The following is a 14107-nucleotide window of genomic DNA, read 5'->3' as shown; positions in this document are numbered from 1 at the left end:
AAAAATTTTACTCTTTTATCCCTCAAAACTTTTTATTTTCCTCCTAAATTTTTATTTCTCACCTTTTACCTCCAAATTAAAAATAAAAACCTACCAAAAAAAATCTCTAAACCTAAATAGTAATAATTTTATATATATACTATTTATATTATTAAATTAAATTTCACATTTTGGATTATTTATATTATTAAATTAAATCTCTAAACCTAATGCAAACCGCCACTATTGAACCCAAAGAAAAGGCAATGAAGCCTGCCACTGTCTTCAGTTTAGTGAAAAAAGGTTAGCCCATCAAATAATCTCCGGCTGGAGAAAAAATACCAGTCGGAAAGCCCATTTACAGTATCCTCTTTCTCATATTACTATTAGACGGGGAAGTTTTGCCGCCGAGGGTGTCTTACTAGCGTTAGGGTTTTGTTGAACTGATCGGATAGATTGATTAATGTCAGAGAAGTTGAACAATTGAATACTGGACATGAGCAGCCGGCTTGAAATTTGTGAAGAGAATGAAGGGGAGCATGTCGAAACCCAGGATTTCTTCTTCGAGAAAATCGGCGAACCCGTTCCTGTCAAATCTCAACCGGATTCCCAGTTCGATCTCCGAAGTCCTCCTTCTCAGCCCCTTGTCCTCTCCCAACGTTTCCAACTCCTGTTTCTAGCTCATTCTTCTGGGGGTTCTCTTTCTTGCCTTTTTGCTTTTTAACATCTTTCTTTGTATTTCTGCTCTTTTAAGCTGGTAATATAAACTAAACCGAATGTTTTAGGGTTCTTGGTGGCGAGGACCAAGGATGTGATTGATTTAGCCAAGGACATTAGGGAAAAAGCCTCCTCTTCAAGTATTGAAGATCTGAGTTTGGTGGAAGTTCCCATTGGCAAGGTTCACATTCTTGCTCTTTCCACCATCGACGACACCAGACTTGCAGTTTCTGTGGCAGCTGATATTCATTTCTTCAGTGTCAGCTCCCTTCTTAATAAGGTACTCTTACTGTAGCACCTGATATTCATTTCTTCTGTCAGCTCCCTTCTTAATAAGTTACTCTTTCATTAAGAGGCTGTTTCTAATATGACATCTTGTTCATGCATGACTCTGCCTGTATGTAGGACATAAAGCCATGTTTCTCCACTTCGCTCCCTCAGTCAAGCTTTGTCAAGGATATTCGTTGGAGAAAGAAGAAGGATAACTCTTTCCTAGTTCTTTCAGATGATAGAAAGCTATATCATGGAACTCTTGCACATCCTCTTAAGCATGTGATGGATAATGTTGATGCTGGTATCTCAGAACATCTATCTTTCAATTATAAATCGTCACTAAAACATCACAGTGATTGGCTTTTTTTTTTCCTTATTTTCTAGTAAAATACAGAGGTCCTTGTATGCTTCTCTAATTTGTTTACGTTTGCCCTTCCTTTTCTTGACCTTTCTATGTTTTGTGGTAGTTGCACCTGGCTTGTTATGTATTAACATTGTTTGAATAGTATCTTATGAAAGATTGCTATTTCATCAACTAACCATCTTGCTTCCTCTTTCACCCCTCCCTGATTGAAAATTTTGTGTTCTAAGATCTAACAATATTTATTTTGTTTTCTTAGTTGAATGGAGTGCAAAAGGTGCTTTTGTTGCCGTGGCCAAAGATAATAGCCTTTGTATTTTGTCATCCAAATTCAATGAAAAATTATGCGTAGCTCTTTCATTCAAGTCTTGGGTTGGTGATTCCAACGATGATTGCACTGTAAAAGGTGGGGTATCTATCAAATTGCTTGTAGATTTTTATCTTGCATTTGCTTTTTGATTTTTCTTACATGTTAGTCATGGATTACTCCTGTTTGTAATTTTATGCATCTTGATGATTATATTAGAAGTTACATTCTCTTCTTTGTCAAAAAAGTTAAGATTTCCTTTTTCCTTTTATTTTATCAAAAGTGAACTAAGATAAAATCTTGGACAGCTCTTTGTGGAGTCCATGCTATGGTTTTAATGCTTGATGGCATTGATTTGCATGGTGAATGCTATTGTGTTTGTACAAGTGTTTTGAAGTGCTTAACAGTATTTGTTAAAACATTTGGAGCTTAAATTCATTGTTCTGATTAAAAATTTATAATTGAGATATCACTATCATTCCAGGTTAATGTTTTCGTTCTGGTAGCTACAGTAGTTAAAGTGCATTTGATATGATTAAAACTTGCTTAAAATCATATCCTAATATATATATGGTTTTTCTTTTTTTACAAATTTTTTGCGTTCTTAACATTTGAAACTGAACAGTTCTTTTGTGAATAATTTTGTCAGTGGATACCATCAGATGGATTCATCCTGATTGCATTATTCTTGGATGCTTTCAGTTTACCAGAGATGCGAAAGAAGAAAATTACCTCGTCCAAGTAGTCAAAAGCAAGTCAGGCAAAATCACAGATGTTAGTATTAGTTCAATAGTAAATTGATAATTTTCTTTTGAATTTGTTTGCAATAAGTTTTAGTTTATCAACTTTATTGTTTGTTGCAATTAGTATGATGATTAACGATCAGAGAGGCTAGTTTGGAGTCAACTGCTATTTGAATAGTAATGTCTGCATTTCATTTGTCTTTAGAGTTGCATACCTAAATTATATAGGTTGCTTTGGCACCAGCTTTTGGGCTTACCCTTCTGGTACTATTCTTTTCTTGTTCTTGATTGCATCTTCTTTAATTCATTTTGTTCTAGTATTGTCCCTTCGTTCACTAAACCCTTATCCTTTTGTTATAATCCTGAAATGGCTTTGCTATTGAGCGAAGATCCAAATTTCTAAAAGACATAAACAGCAATAGCAATTGTTAAAAAAATTAGTCACTTTTGCTTATTATCCCTCTCATGCATCTGCCACAACCTAGATAAATTGATATCAGTGTTATAGTGGATTGGGTCTGGGTTAAGAGGACGTAGAGCCAGCTCATGTTTGGGGCGGGCAAAAATTTGCCTTGTTTTGCCAATTTTCATAGTGTAATCTTTGCATTTAGTTTGCTTTTGGAGTTTTAACTTATTATAGATGGAGAATGTGGGAATACTATAATGGACTTTTACATTTGTGATTATTAGCATGATAGCATCATTAGCATTTGGCTTTTCCTACTGTTATTAGTACTTAAAGTTTCCGTGAAAAAGTGCCCGAAAAAGTATCTCTTTAATCACCATGACCATAGGCTAATGTATTTGCTTAATTGCACTTCGTTCAAAACAAAATGAACATAAGTGTTCTACCACTTGAAGGAGATGATCTTGGGATTCCTACCTTTAATGGGATCATGATCTTTACGAATGCTAATTATTTCTGGCAATGCTCAGTTCTTGATGTGGTTTACTAATTAATTAATAGGGCTTATACCATTATATTCCAGAAATGTCTTAGCACATGATTATTTGGCTAAGTTGGTTGGTGCATGATTCCTTGTTCTGTGAGTCCTGTTTGAATCCCCTTACCTAAATAAAAAATGTTTTTACATTGGCCTGTAGACAGCTTATTACAGTCCCTGGTTATGAACCTTTGAGGATGCAAATGCCATATTCAGTCTCTCTTTGTAATGCAATTGTTGTTATACATTAAACTTTTATCAAATTTATTGCAGGCTACTTCCAATTTGGTTGTTCTATCCTTTAGTGATTTGTTTGCTGGTCTAATTGATGATATTGTGCCCTTTGGAACCGGCCCTTACTTATACTTGAGTTATTTGGAACAAAGGTAATGTGATGTAGTTTCATACTCTTGCACTTTTTAACTCCTTGTTGTCATGTGTGTTGCAGGTGAATGCTTGTAGTCTTATTTTATTTAAACTATAATTATATATATAAATTTTTGATACGTCTACAATTAGAAATATGAGTAAAGAATCCTAAGTCAAGTAAAACGTTTTTAATAAAATTGATGCAATAGTTCTTATTTATAGGTTAAATAAATCTTATTGTTTTTAATTTACTGTTTCAATTGAAAATTATAATTAATAAAATTATTAAGAGTGAATTTAGAAATAAATTGACTAATAATAATTTTTTTTCTCAATTTATATACGTATATCATAGATCACAGATATGCATATAGATCAAGTGAATCTAATCCCTTCAATTGCAAGAGCTAACTCGGGTATTTAGTCACAGTTATCAATTGTGAAAAATTTAAATTTAATTCCTTTTGGTTCTTTGTTTTCTTTGCTATTGAGATGATTTAAACTTGCACATCAATTTCATATAAGGAGAACTCGTCCAGAGTTTCTATTTGTAATTTAATACTTTTACTAATCAAATAACTGAAATTTTGCGCTCCTTTTCTTCCTTTTTACGTATACATTCTATAATGTGAAGATTGTTTGACTATCAAACTCATGTTCTTTTTTTTTTAATGTAATCAATTCTTTTTCCCCTTTTACTTTTTGTTCTAGCTCTTCAGGAATTACTTTTTTTTTTTTGAATCAATCTTCAGGAATCATTTACTTTTTGGTTAAGGGGTAATTTTTGCTTTTTATTATTACAGCAAGCTTGCAATTGCTGCTAACAGAAAGAACACGGATCAGCATATTGTGTTACTCAGTTGGTCACTTGGTGAGACTGGTGAAGCTTCAGTTGTTGATATTGAGCGTGATAATTGGCTCCCCAGGATTGAACTTCAAGGTTTTCAACTTGTCTTTTTGACCATGTAGAAATAGCTCAAGTTATTGTTTTATCTTTTGTGTTCTCCTTTGCAGAAAGATTCTAATAATTAATTTGTAAAGCATTTTGAACTGGCCCTTTAGAATATGGATTTGACAAACATCTTCTGTGAAGGGGTTGTTTGGACTTAAATCCTAGTCTAGAACTTAAGCAGTGCTGCTTCAAATCTTGTTAAGTAGTCATGTTTTTGTGACCAATTTTCTATCCTCTCTTATATTTTTCTTGAAATTTGCATTTTGATATCTGGAAACATTTATTCTGACTTGTTTAGTTTGAAACTTGAACTTTTTAGACCTATGTTCTGGTAGACATAATTACTGTGGCATTTTTGACAATATAGTGTTATCTTATACTTTATGCTGAAAGATTTTTATAATTTGTTTTCAAATTAGTGTGGCATTTTCTACAAGATAGTGTCATCTTGTGTTTTGTGCTGAAAGATTCTTAGAATTTGTTTTCAAATGTTTTTACCAGCAATTTTTTTTGATACTTTAATACAACTTTTTTTGTTTGGTTTGTGCGTAGATAATGATGATGATAATTTGATCATGGGGCTTTGCATTGATAACGTGTCTGTGTGTGGGAGTGTTAAAGTGCAACTTGGAGTTGAAGAAGTTAGGGAGCTTTCACCATGTTGTGTTCTTATATGCCTTACTTTAGAGGGCAAACTTATTATGTTCCAGATTGCAAGGTAGCCTTTTTTTTATTAATTATATGTTTCAAAGCAAAGTTTTTTCTTGAAACTGCTGACCAGTCTTTGCATTATGATGGTATCATCGTTATGCTCTACTTACAATTAGCTATTGGTTTTACTGCAGTGCCAGGGAAAATGATGTTCCACCTGATGTTTCTGCCCTTTCTGATAAAGAAGAGGATACCCCTGCTGTGGTGTCTGCTGAAATGGATCCACCTGAACTTACATATGGAGAGGGTGAACAAAAGTCAGAACTGGTAGCTTTGTCTCTTCCATTGATGGATAAAGGCAAAACTGAGCTTCTCACCAATGGAAGTAGTGATGTAGACCTTTCTCAAATGAATGTGAATTCAGTTACACATGCTACTGATAAACTATTCCATAATGATGATATTAAAACAGCAGTGTCCTTGAAGAACTCCCAGTCTTCGGAAGCTGTGGGCCAACAAAAACCTCCAACCTCAATGCTGTACCAAGAAGCAGGTACTCAACAAAAATTGTTTTTTGGAGGGCAAGGTACCAATTCAGGACAATCATTTCTGAGGACTTCTCAATTAGAGGGACCTGGTAACAAGGTGAGGGATGGTAGTCAAACAGAAGCTCAAAAAATTCCAGGATTTGGATCTGTTACTCCTGTGGCAAAAGTTTCAAATGACTCCTTATTACAACTAAGCCATGAGAGCATACCAAAAAAGTTTGAGCTGGTTAAGGAACCAGTAGGTGAAGCTGGATCAATTGGTTTGCAGAGTACATCTGTTAAGTTGTGGCCAAATCCATCATCCCAGCCATTTTCAAGTGGAAAATTCATGGTTTCAAAGGAGTCTGATGCCAGCGCTTCATTTCATCTCCAAGTAATTTTCAGTATAATAGTTCTCAGAGTACCAGAGGTGCTACAAGCATTCCTGGTAGCAACGTTGAAAAACCTTCACATCTAAAAGATACTACTGGTATATCAGTTTCTGTCAATAAAATTTCAGGTACACCAGTAGATATTGGGGCCCAGAAATTTTCAGTAGGGGCAGGAAATATTGAGTCAGTACCTTTAATTCGTGGCTCACAGTCATCCTCCCTACTAAATTTTGCAATGGAAAAGTCTTTCAACCAAAAGCTTCATTCCCCCAAGGATGAGTATAAATCTGCAATCCAGTCAAGGATGTTGAAATCGGAACCACAGTTATTGAAACAATTCGGCAATGTACTGTACATGTTTTTGTGGTTTTCATATGCATTGTTTTAATTTGTGCTTGCATGTCAGTGTTTATCTGTGGATTGCTTTATGTATAACTTGTTAGCTATTAGATCTGTACTGGCCTATATTTGCCTTTTGATATTGAAATATCAAAGGCTTAAGTCTATTCATTCATTGTTTTGTAATAATTTTTTTTTAGGAAATGCATTTTAAAAGCTGCCTGATTTTCTTTTTTGTCACATTATTTTCCATCTCGTGAAAATGAATTTTGGAAAGACATGTCATCTAGGGTATTCTTGATCTGTACATGCAAGAGAGAAATCTGGTTCTTCTGTATGTTTTTTTGGAATTAAATGGTTGCTATCTTTACAGCTCTTACCTTTCTTTTCCTCACCAGATTAAAGAGATGGCGAAAGAACTAGACACACTTCTGGAATCTATAGAAGAAGCTGGTGGCTTTAGGGATGTTTGCACTGTTTTTCAGAGAAGTTCAGTTGAAGAGCTGGTGCATGGCATAGCAGTTCTTTCTAAAAAATGCAGGAGTTGGAAGGTGACTTCTGTACCAGTGATTGATGGTGTCAGTTAATTCGATTATGTTTTATGTATTTATTTAGCTGTAGCTTTTGTTTGCTTAATAACTTAATAGGCTTTCATCTGTTGATGCTATGAATATCTAAAACTCCCCTTTCCTTATTGATGCCTAGGATTAGAACTCAACGTGGGATAGGAAAAAAGGGACAATGACCTGCTGACATTTGTTTAATCTCCAATTTTAGAACATTTTAATTTCCTGGCTAGCTTGTTTTTGAGGATCTAGAAATTGAATATTTATCTATTAAAGCAGCTTTCAAGTTAGTCTGACAGGCCTTCATACATTGTTTCTTTGAGAACTTTTGATTTGTTTGGTTGTTTTCAAAGTTTCAAATTTCTTTTCCTTTTTTCTCTTTGTTAGATAGAACTAGAACATGAGATGTTAAAGTGGCTGAATATTCTGATTGTTTTACATGCTTTTGTTCTATTGTTTTTTTCAACTTAACTGTCTGGGATTTGTAGAATGTAATGGATGAGCAGCTTGGGAAGATCCAACAACATCTTGATAAAACCGTACAAGGTATCTTCAAGTTTTAAAATGTCTCATTGAAATACAAGCATTTTTATTGTTTGGCAATTTATAGACAATTCTTTTATGAATTTTGGTTTCTTAATTACATATCTTGTATACACTTATTTTGCTGCTGCCTTGAGTATGCTTTCAACAATCTGAGAAAGCAATTTATTTTTCAATGTAACATTGGAGAGAACTTTTGCTTTAGAAGTACATTAATCAACGTTCGAATTGGTGAGAGGACTGAGTTAGCTGCCTAGAGGGCCTGATGATTTGTAATTTGATCAAAACCCATAACCCGTCCAAAGTGGTTGGAAAGTGAATTTGGTCTAGTTCAAACTGGCAAAAAGAAAAATGTAAAAAAAATGAATCGTAAGTGACTTAAATGTGAAATAGTTTGAACCAAAAGTGAATTGAACTTGAGACCACTTGAATGTGAAGTGATAACACGAAAGGATTCAAACCTGAGGCTTGTTTGAACCTGTAAAATCTGCTTTTTTTTTTTTTAAGTTAAAATTTATAATGATTACATTCTTGAGATTCACATTTTGTTTAATTCACATTTTTGACATCCATATGAGATGGGTTTGTTATGATGCTGTTTATACTTGTGCTGGTTACCAGTTTTAGCAAGGAAAATATACATAGAAGGCATTATTAAACAAGCTTCAGATAGCCAATACTGGGACCTGTGGAATTGCCAAAAGTTGAGTTCTGAGCTTGAGCTTAAGGAGCGACATATATTGAAATTGAATCAAGTGAGTTGTCAGTTAATAGTTGTTGTGAAGCATCATGTTTGATTTGAGGCTTAAAATTTTGCTTCCTTTTATAGGATTTGACCAATCAGTTAATCGAATTAGAGAGGCATTTCAACACCAGGGAGCTTCATAAATTTGGTGATGATGATGGAGTTCGTGATGGTTGGAGAACTTTTCAGAGTAGATTTGGGCCTTCAAGGTTTATTTATTGTTTTTTCCCCTGTAGTTTTCTAGCTGTTATATTAGCATCTCTAAGCATGCACCATTATCAATGATGAAAAAATTGGATTGGATTTCAAACTGGTTGGACTGAACAGTTCAATTAACATGAACTTAAAAACTAAATAAATAAATTTAATGCTAAATAAGCATTGAATATACTAAATGTTAGATAAATATATACAACTGGCTAAATAGTATTATCTTTGATAAGTAACTAAGAGGTTAAAAGTTCAAATATCAGTACTAATTAAAAATATAAAAGAATAAAGCTAAAACCGATGTAATCCTAGTGTTAACAAGCTCGACATGATTTTTACTAGTTCAAAGTATTTGGTTCTAAGCTCTGTTACATGGAGTCTTCTATAATCTCTGACTCTTCTTCTGTAGGGTTGGACTCTGAACTTTTATATAACACCATTAATCCTCTAGCAAAAGCAATTGATTTAAAAAGATCATTTTACTTACAAAATATATATAGTGATGTAAAAAATATTTTAAAAAATAAAATAAAATAAAATAAAAAATTTAAATATGAATAATTATATAAATAAAAAAAGAAGTGAATAAATTCATCTTTGGTATTGAAGTATTTGCATCACATATTTTAGCTTATGATATTATGATAAGATGTTTTAGATTTTTTTGCCAACTTTTTGAGTCCAAAGTTTCAAACGAAAGGCGTGAGTCATACATGCAAATACATGATAGTATTCAATAAGAAAGGCAAGTCCAGTAGTATAGTTTTTAGAGTATACACCGGATTGGGTAGAACTGTTGGTTGTTGAATCTATCAATTAAGCTGGTTTGGTTTTTTTAACACCAATCCTTGTCAAAGTTCTCTGGCCACTACAAATATAACATGCTTTGCAGATTCGTGATAGTCTAGTTTTTACAGATTTTAGGGATGTTGCTGATCTCGGTACTTTTCATTGCAGACATGTTCTGTCCCTGCATTCTTTACATAGCACAATGAGTTCACAACTAGCAGCTGCTGAGCAACTTTCTGAATGTCTCTCGGAACAAATGGCTATACTGAGTGTACAGTCCCCTGTGAAAAAACAGAATGTTAAGGAGGAGTTGTTTCAAATGATTGGAATAGCTCATGATGCCTCTTTCACCTCTCCGCATGCTACAAAACCTAGCAATAAGTCTAAGAAACTTGTTCTTTCTTCTGGGTCCTCTGCTTCTAGAAATCAGTCGAGGAGAAACCAATCCTGTGCTCTGAAGAGTTCTGACCCAGAATATTCTAGGAGGAGGAGGGAATCATTGGATCAGGTAATTCTTTGAGTTATTCCATATTTTCATTATTTTATAGTAGACTTTCTACCGGATCTGCTTTTAGCCATGAGTGTTTAGTTGAAGGATGCACCTGATTGTTGTGAAAGTAGCTTCTGGTTGATTCGAAAGTACTGTTCATTTTATAATTAATCCTGCTATGAGCTAATTACAGTTATTTAACTTGCTTTTTATTTTATTTTATTTTTCATTTTTGTTAGTTAAAACTAGAATCCTTATCCAGTATCCTATTCATTTAATCCTCTTTTATGTAATCTTATATATTTTTTGGCAACAGGCCAAAGTCAAACTAGTCAGCTAGAGATATACTATATTCTTTTCTCCATCCATTTTAATCTAAGAGCTGTTGCATACTCTGATGTGTCAATAAGTTTCTATGATCCTGTGACAGAGCTGGGCTAGTTTTGAGCCTCCAAAAACAACTGTAAAAAGGATGCTTTTGCAAGAATCAGCAAATGTAAAAAGATCACTTTTAACCGATAAACAGAACTTTAGCCCTTACGCCTCCGAGGAGTCGACAAGTTTATTCTCAAAGGAACTCAAAGCAACTTCAACCACGTTGCATCAATCTGGAAATGAAGGTGAGGCATTGCTAAAATCCATACTATTTCTTAAAGTCATCTCTCTGCTTATACCTATTTAAGCTGTTTGCTTATGCAGCAAGCTTCTAATTGTTACTTCCATCTTGTTTAGTTAAAACAAAAATTCAGGATGCATTACCGAGACAGGAATCTGAAACAACTGTTTTCCGATGGGCTAATAATAGTTCTCTATTACCACCAAATTATGCTGGGTGGAAATCTTCTACTGTGCAAACAAGTAACTTCAATGCTCTGCCATCAGCATCAGGATCACAACCTATGTTGGTGCAGAATTCTTCTGGGGAAACACGCAGTATCCCTGTTGCTAAACTAAACTCCGGAGCTTCTCAGGTTGAGAGATCTAATATATCATCTTTCAATGAGAATGAAATCCAATCCACTCTACAGTTTAGACCTAATCTACATCAAGAGTCATCAATCTCCCAGGTGGCTTCATTGCCAAAGAAATCTACTGACATCTTAAATTCGGATGGTAAAGGGATTGTGCTTGCTAATTCAGCGCTGGGGGATGTGAAACATGTGTCATCTACCACAAAGAGTACATTATTTGGTTCTTCTAATGATAACAACTCTCAGTTCATACCTCCTGCTGCTGTTTCTGCATCTTCTGCCCCGTCAGCCAAAGTTTCACAATTCAATGTTGTGACAAGCAAAATCCAGCCAAGTGAAAAGGTATCACAGTCGTTTGCATTCTCTAAACCTGTTGAAGATTCGTCATCTTCAATATTCAGTTCCTCAAGTCCATCATTTTCATCATCATTTTCAACTATGACAGCCTCATCACTCACATCAGTTAATGTCTTATCTACCGAAACTAGTGCAACATCAGCACCAAAATTTTCCTTTTCAACTTCATTTTCTGCAGTGCCTACTTCACCTGCAGCACAATCTAGTGAACCAAGTTCTGTAGTTGCAGTAGATGCTAATAGAAAAGCTTCATCTTTCTCACCATCATCAGTTCCTTTCTCTGCTTTTGTTTCCTCTTCTGATTCCTTGTCTATTCAGCCTCTCAAAATGCCTGTACCGTTGCCTGCTGATTTATCTCCCGTGAGTTCTTCTGAGATTTTAAAAGTTGAGGCCCAACCACATAAGGAAATACATGACTTAAAAAAGGATGGGGATCCGATTATACAGGCACCACCTCTGCAACATGAACTTCCAGTAACAGAATTGAGCTTGAAGCCTAAGTTTGCTGTCTCATCACCAAAGAAAAGTGAAACTCCTACTGGAGTGTTATCTGGAAGCCAAACCAGCATCATTGATCTTGCAAGTCCTGCAACTAATTTGGCATTAAATCCTCAGCCACCGCGGCCTTCTACTGGAGATAGTCTTTCAGCTCCTTCGTCAATTAGTATTAATACCACAAATGGAAAAAGCAGAAGTTTGGATCTCACACAAGAGGATGAGATGGAGGAGGAGGCTCCTGAGACAAACCAAATGACTGAACTTGGCTTGGGAAGCTTAAGTAGCTCTGGGATTGGCTCAACCCCTAACCCAACTGCTCCTAAGCCAAACCCATTTGGTGCTCCATTCGGAGTTGTGGCTACAAGTGCAGCTACCTCTTCATTCACCTCAACAGTTAATCCTGGAGAGTTGTTTAGGCCTGCATCTTTTAGCTTCCAATCTCCACAGCCTTCCCAATCAGCTCAACCTGCAAGTTTCGGTACATTTTCTGGTGGCTTTGCTTCTGGAGCCCCTGGTCAGGCTCCTGCTCAATGTGCTTTCGGCCAACCAGCACAGCTTGGAGCTGGACAGCAGGCTTTGGGATCAGTTCTTGGTGCTTTTGGCCAGTCAAGGCAGCTTGGTACCGCTCTACCAGGAAGTAGTTTTGCTTCGGGGAGTGGTTTTGGTGGTGGTTTTGCAAGTCCTCAATCTGCTGCTGGATTTTCTAATGCTGCGACAGGAGGTGGGTTTGCTGGTTTGGCTTCAGGTGGTGGTGGGTTTTCTGGGGTTGCTTCAGGTGGTGGATTTGGTGTTCCGGCTTCAGGCGGTGGGGGATTTGGTAGCTTAGCTAGTGGAGGAGTTACAGGTTCTGCCTCATGTGGTGGTGGATTTGCTGGAGCAGCTGCTGGTGGTACTGGAGGATTTGCTGCTCCTGCCTCAGGTGGTGGTTTCGCAGGAGCTGCTGGCTCAGGTAAAATTTGGTTTTTATTTTGTTTGCCGTTGTCTGGCTCAGAATATTGTTTAAGACTGTGACTTACGCCATAAGTATCTGCGCAGGGAGTGGTGGGTTTGGCGTTTTCAGCAGCCAACAAAGAAATGCTGGTTTCTCAGCCTTTGGAGGTGGCGGAGGACAAACTGGAAAACCTCCTGAGCTTTTCACACAGATGAGAAAATAGTTCTAACGAATTCTAGATGGATTGGATTTTAGTTTGTCGTGGGAGTCTGAGTATATATGTCTTAACAACTCAACTGGTAAGTTTAAATTAATAGGAAATATCATCTTTATTATCATATATATAATTGTTGAAGGTTTATACATCTAATTGTTGAGCATTTTTAGTCCTGTTTAAAATTTGATATACGTGATTGAATTGAAGTGAAAAACTTTGCACTAGTGTAAAAGTATCTTCAATTTTATATACGTATGTGCGCATGTGGGAAAACATGCAAACATAGTGGATCAAGAAACGCAGGCTTGGATTTATTTCCTATAAAAAACATGCAGGGGTCAATAACTAAGAATTCAGTGGGTGATGGAAGATTGTAGTTAGCGAATCTCCACTTGGAGGTCACATTACATCACGGGACATCAATACAAATCAAACTCATGTGACCACCCAACATTTGCCTACCCCTTAGATTAAAAATTAGAAAATGACAGCAACACTAGGATGATCTTCAACAACTCTCAATCAGTAGTAACAATCCAAAATTCTCTAGATGCTAGTATTTGATTTTTGTTTTCTCATGATCTTATTTCTCTATAAGAGGAGTATTAACAAAGAGCAACCTTAAATTAGATTTATCCAATTAACACTTAACGATTTAAGCAAGTAAACTCAATTTAATTAGGATTAACTAAGATTATTAATCAAATGTAATTAAGATTAACTAATATTATTAATCTCTTAAATTTGGCTTATGCGCTTCGCCTTATCTTCCAATAATGTTGGCAAGACATGGTAAATAAAAATTCTTAATTATCATTAAGTAGTCTAGTTTAAACTCTTTAAATGAATATATTTATTAGTGTATAAGTCAAGAAAGGCATCTAGCCATACACCATGACTACCCAAATGTAAGAGAGCCAATAACTTGGTATGACCATTTTACCCTTCCATATGTAGTTACCATGAAAAAATTCCTTTTTACCACTCTTCATCTCATTAGGTTTGAGTATGAACTTGTGTCAACTCATGTTTAACTATTATAATTAATTAAGCCCTAAATATGTTAATTCATGTATCATTATTCTTTATTCTCAAAATACTTTTACGAGTCATTCAAATTGGCATGTTACTATGGACAAATTCTTAAATAAAGTTATAATACAAGAATCGTGAGATAAACTCCCTATTCAATCTGGGTGATGAATTTTTGTTGATACCTCAACTATCTCCAAGCAC

General features: G+C 35.4%; 1 protein-coding gene across 1 annotated transcript; it reads left to right on the top strand.

Annotated features, from left to right (window-relative positions):
• The first annotated feature begins 238 nt into the window (after positions 1-238).
• LOC107952716 (nuclear pore complex protein NUP214) lies at positions 239-13192 on the top strand. The gene is made up of 18 exons (XM_041075940.1): positions 239-674; positions 765-976; positions 1102-1270; positions 1590-1736; positions 2287-2411; positions 3598-3710; positions 4497-4633; positions 5198-5363; positions 5491-6296; positions 6344-6561; positions 6953-7105; positions 7609-7666; positions 8285-8418; positions 8493-8617; positions 9576-9915; positions 10328-10517; positions 10630-12672; positions 12759-13192. The coding sequence occupies exons 1-18, from the start codon at positions 476-478 to the stop codon at positions 12875-12877; spliced, it is 5454 nt and encodes a 1817-aa protein (XP_040931874.1). The 5' UTR covers positions 239-475; the 3' UTR covers positions 12878-13192.
• Positions 13193-14107: the final 915 nt, after the last annotated feature.

The sequence above is a fragment of the Gossypium hirsutum genome, chromosome A08 (genome assembly GCF_007990345.1).
Source record: "Gossypium hirsutum isolate 1008001.06 chromosome A08, Gossypium_hirsutum_v2.1, whole genome shotgun sequence".
NCBI lineage: Eukaryota > Viridiplantae > Streptophyta > Magnoliopsida > Malvales > Malvaceae > Gossypium > Gossypium hirsutum.
This window is presented reverse-complemented; position numbering and strand designations above follow the sequence as displayed.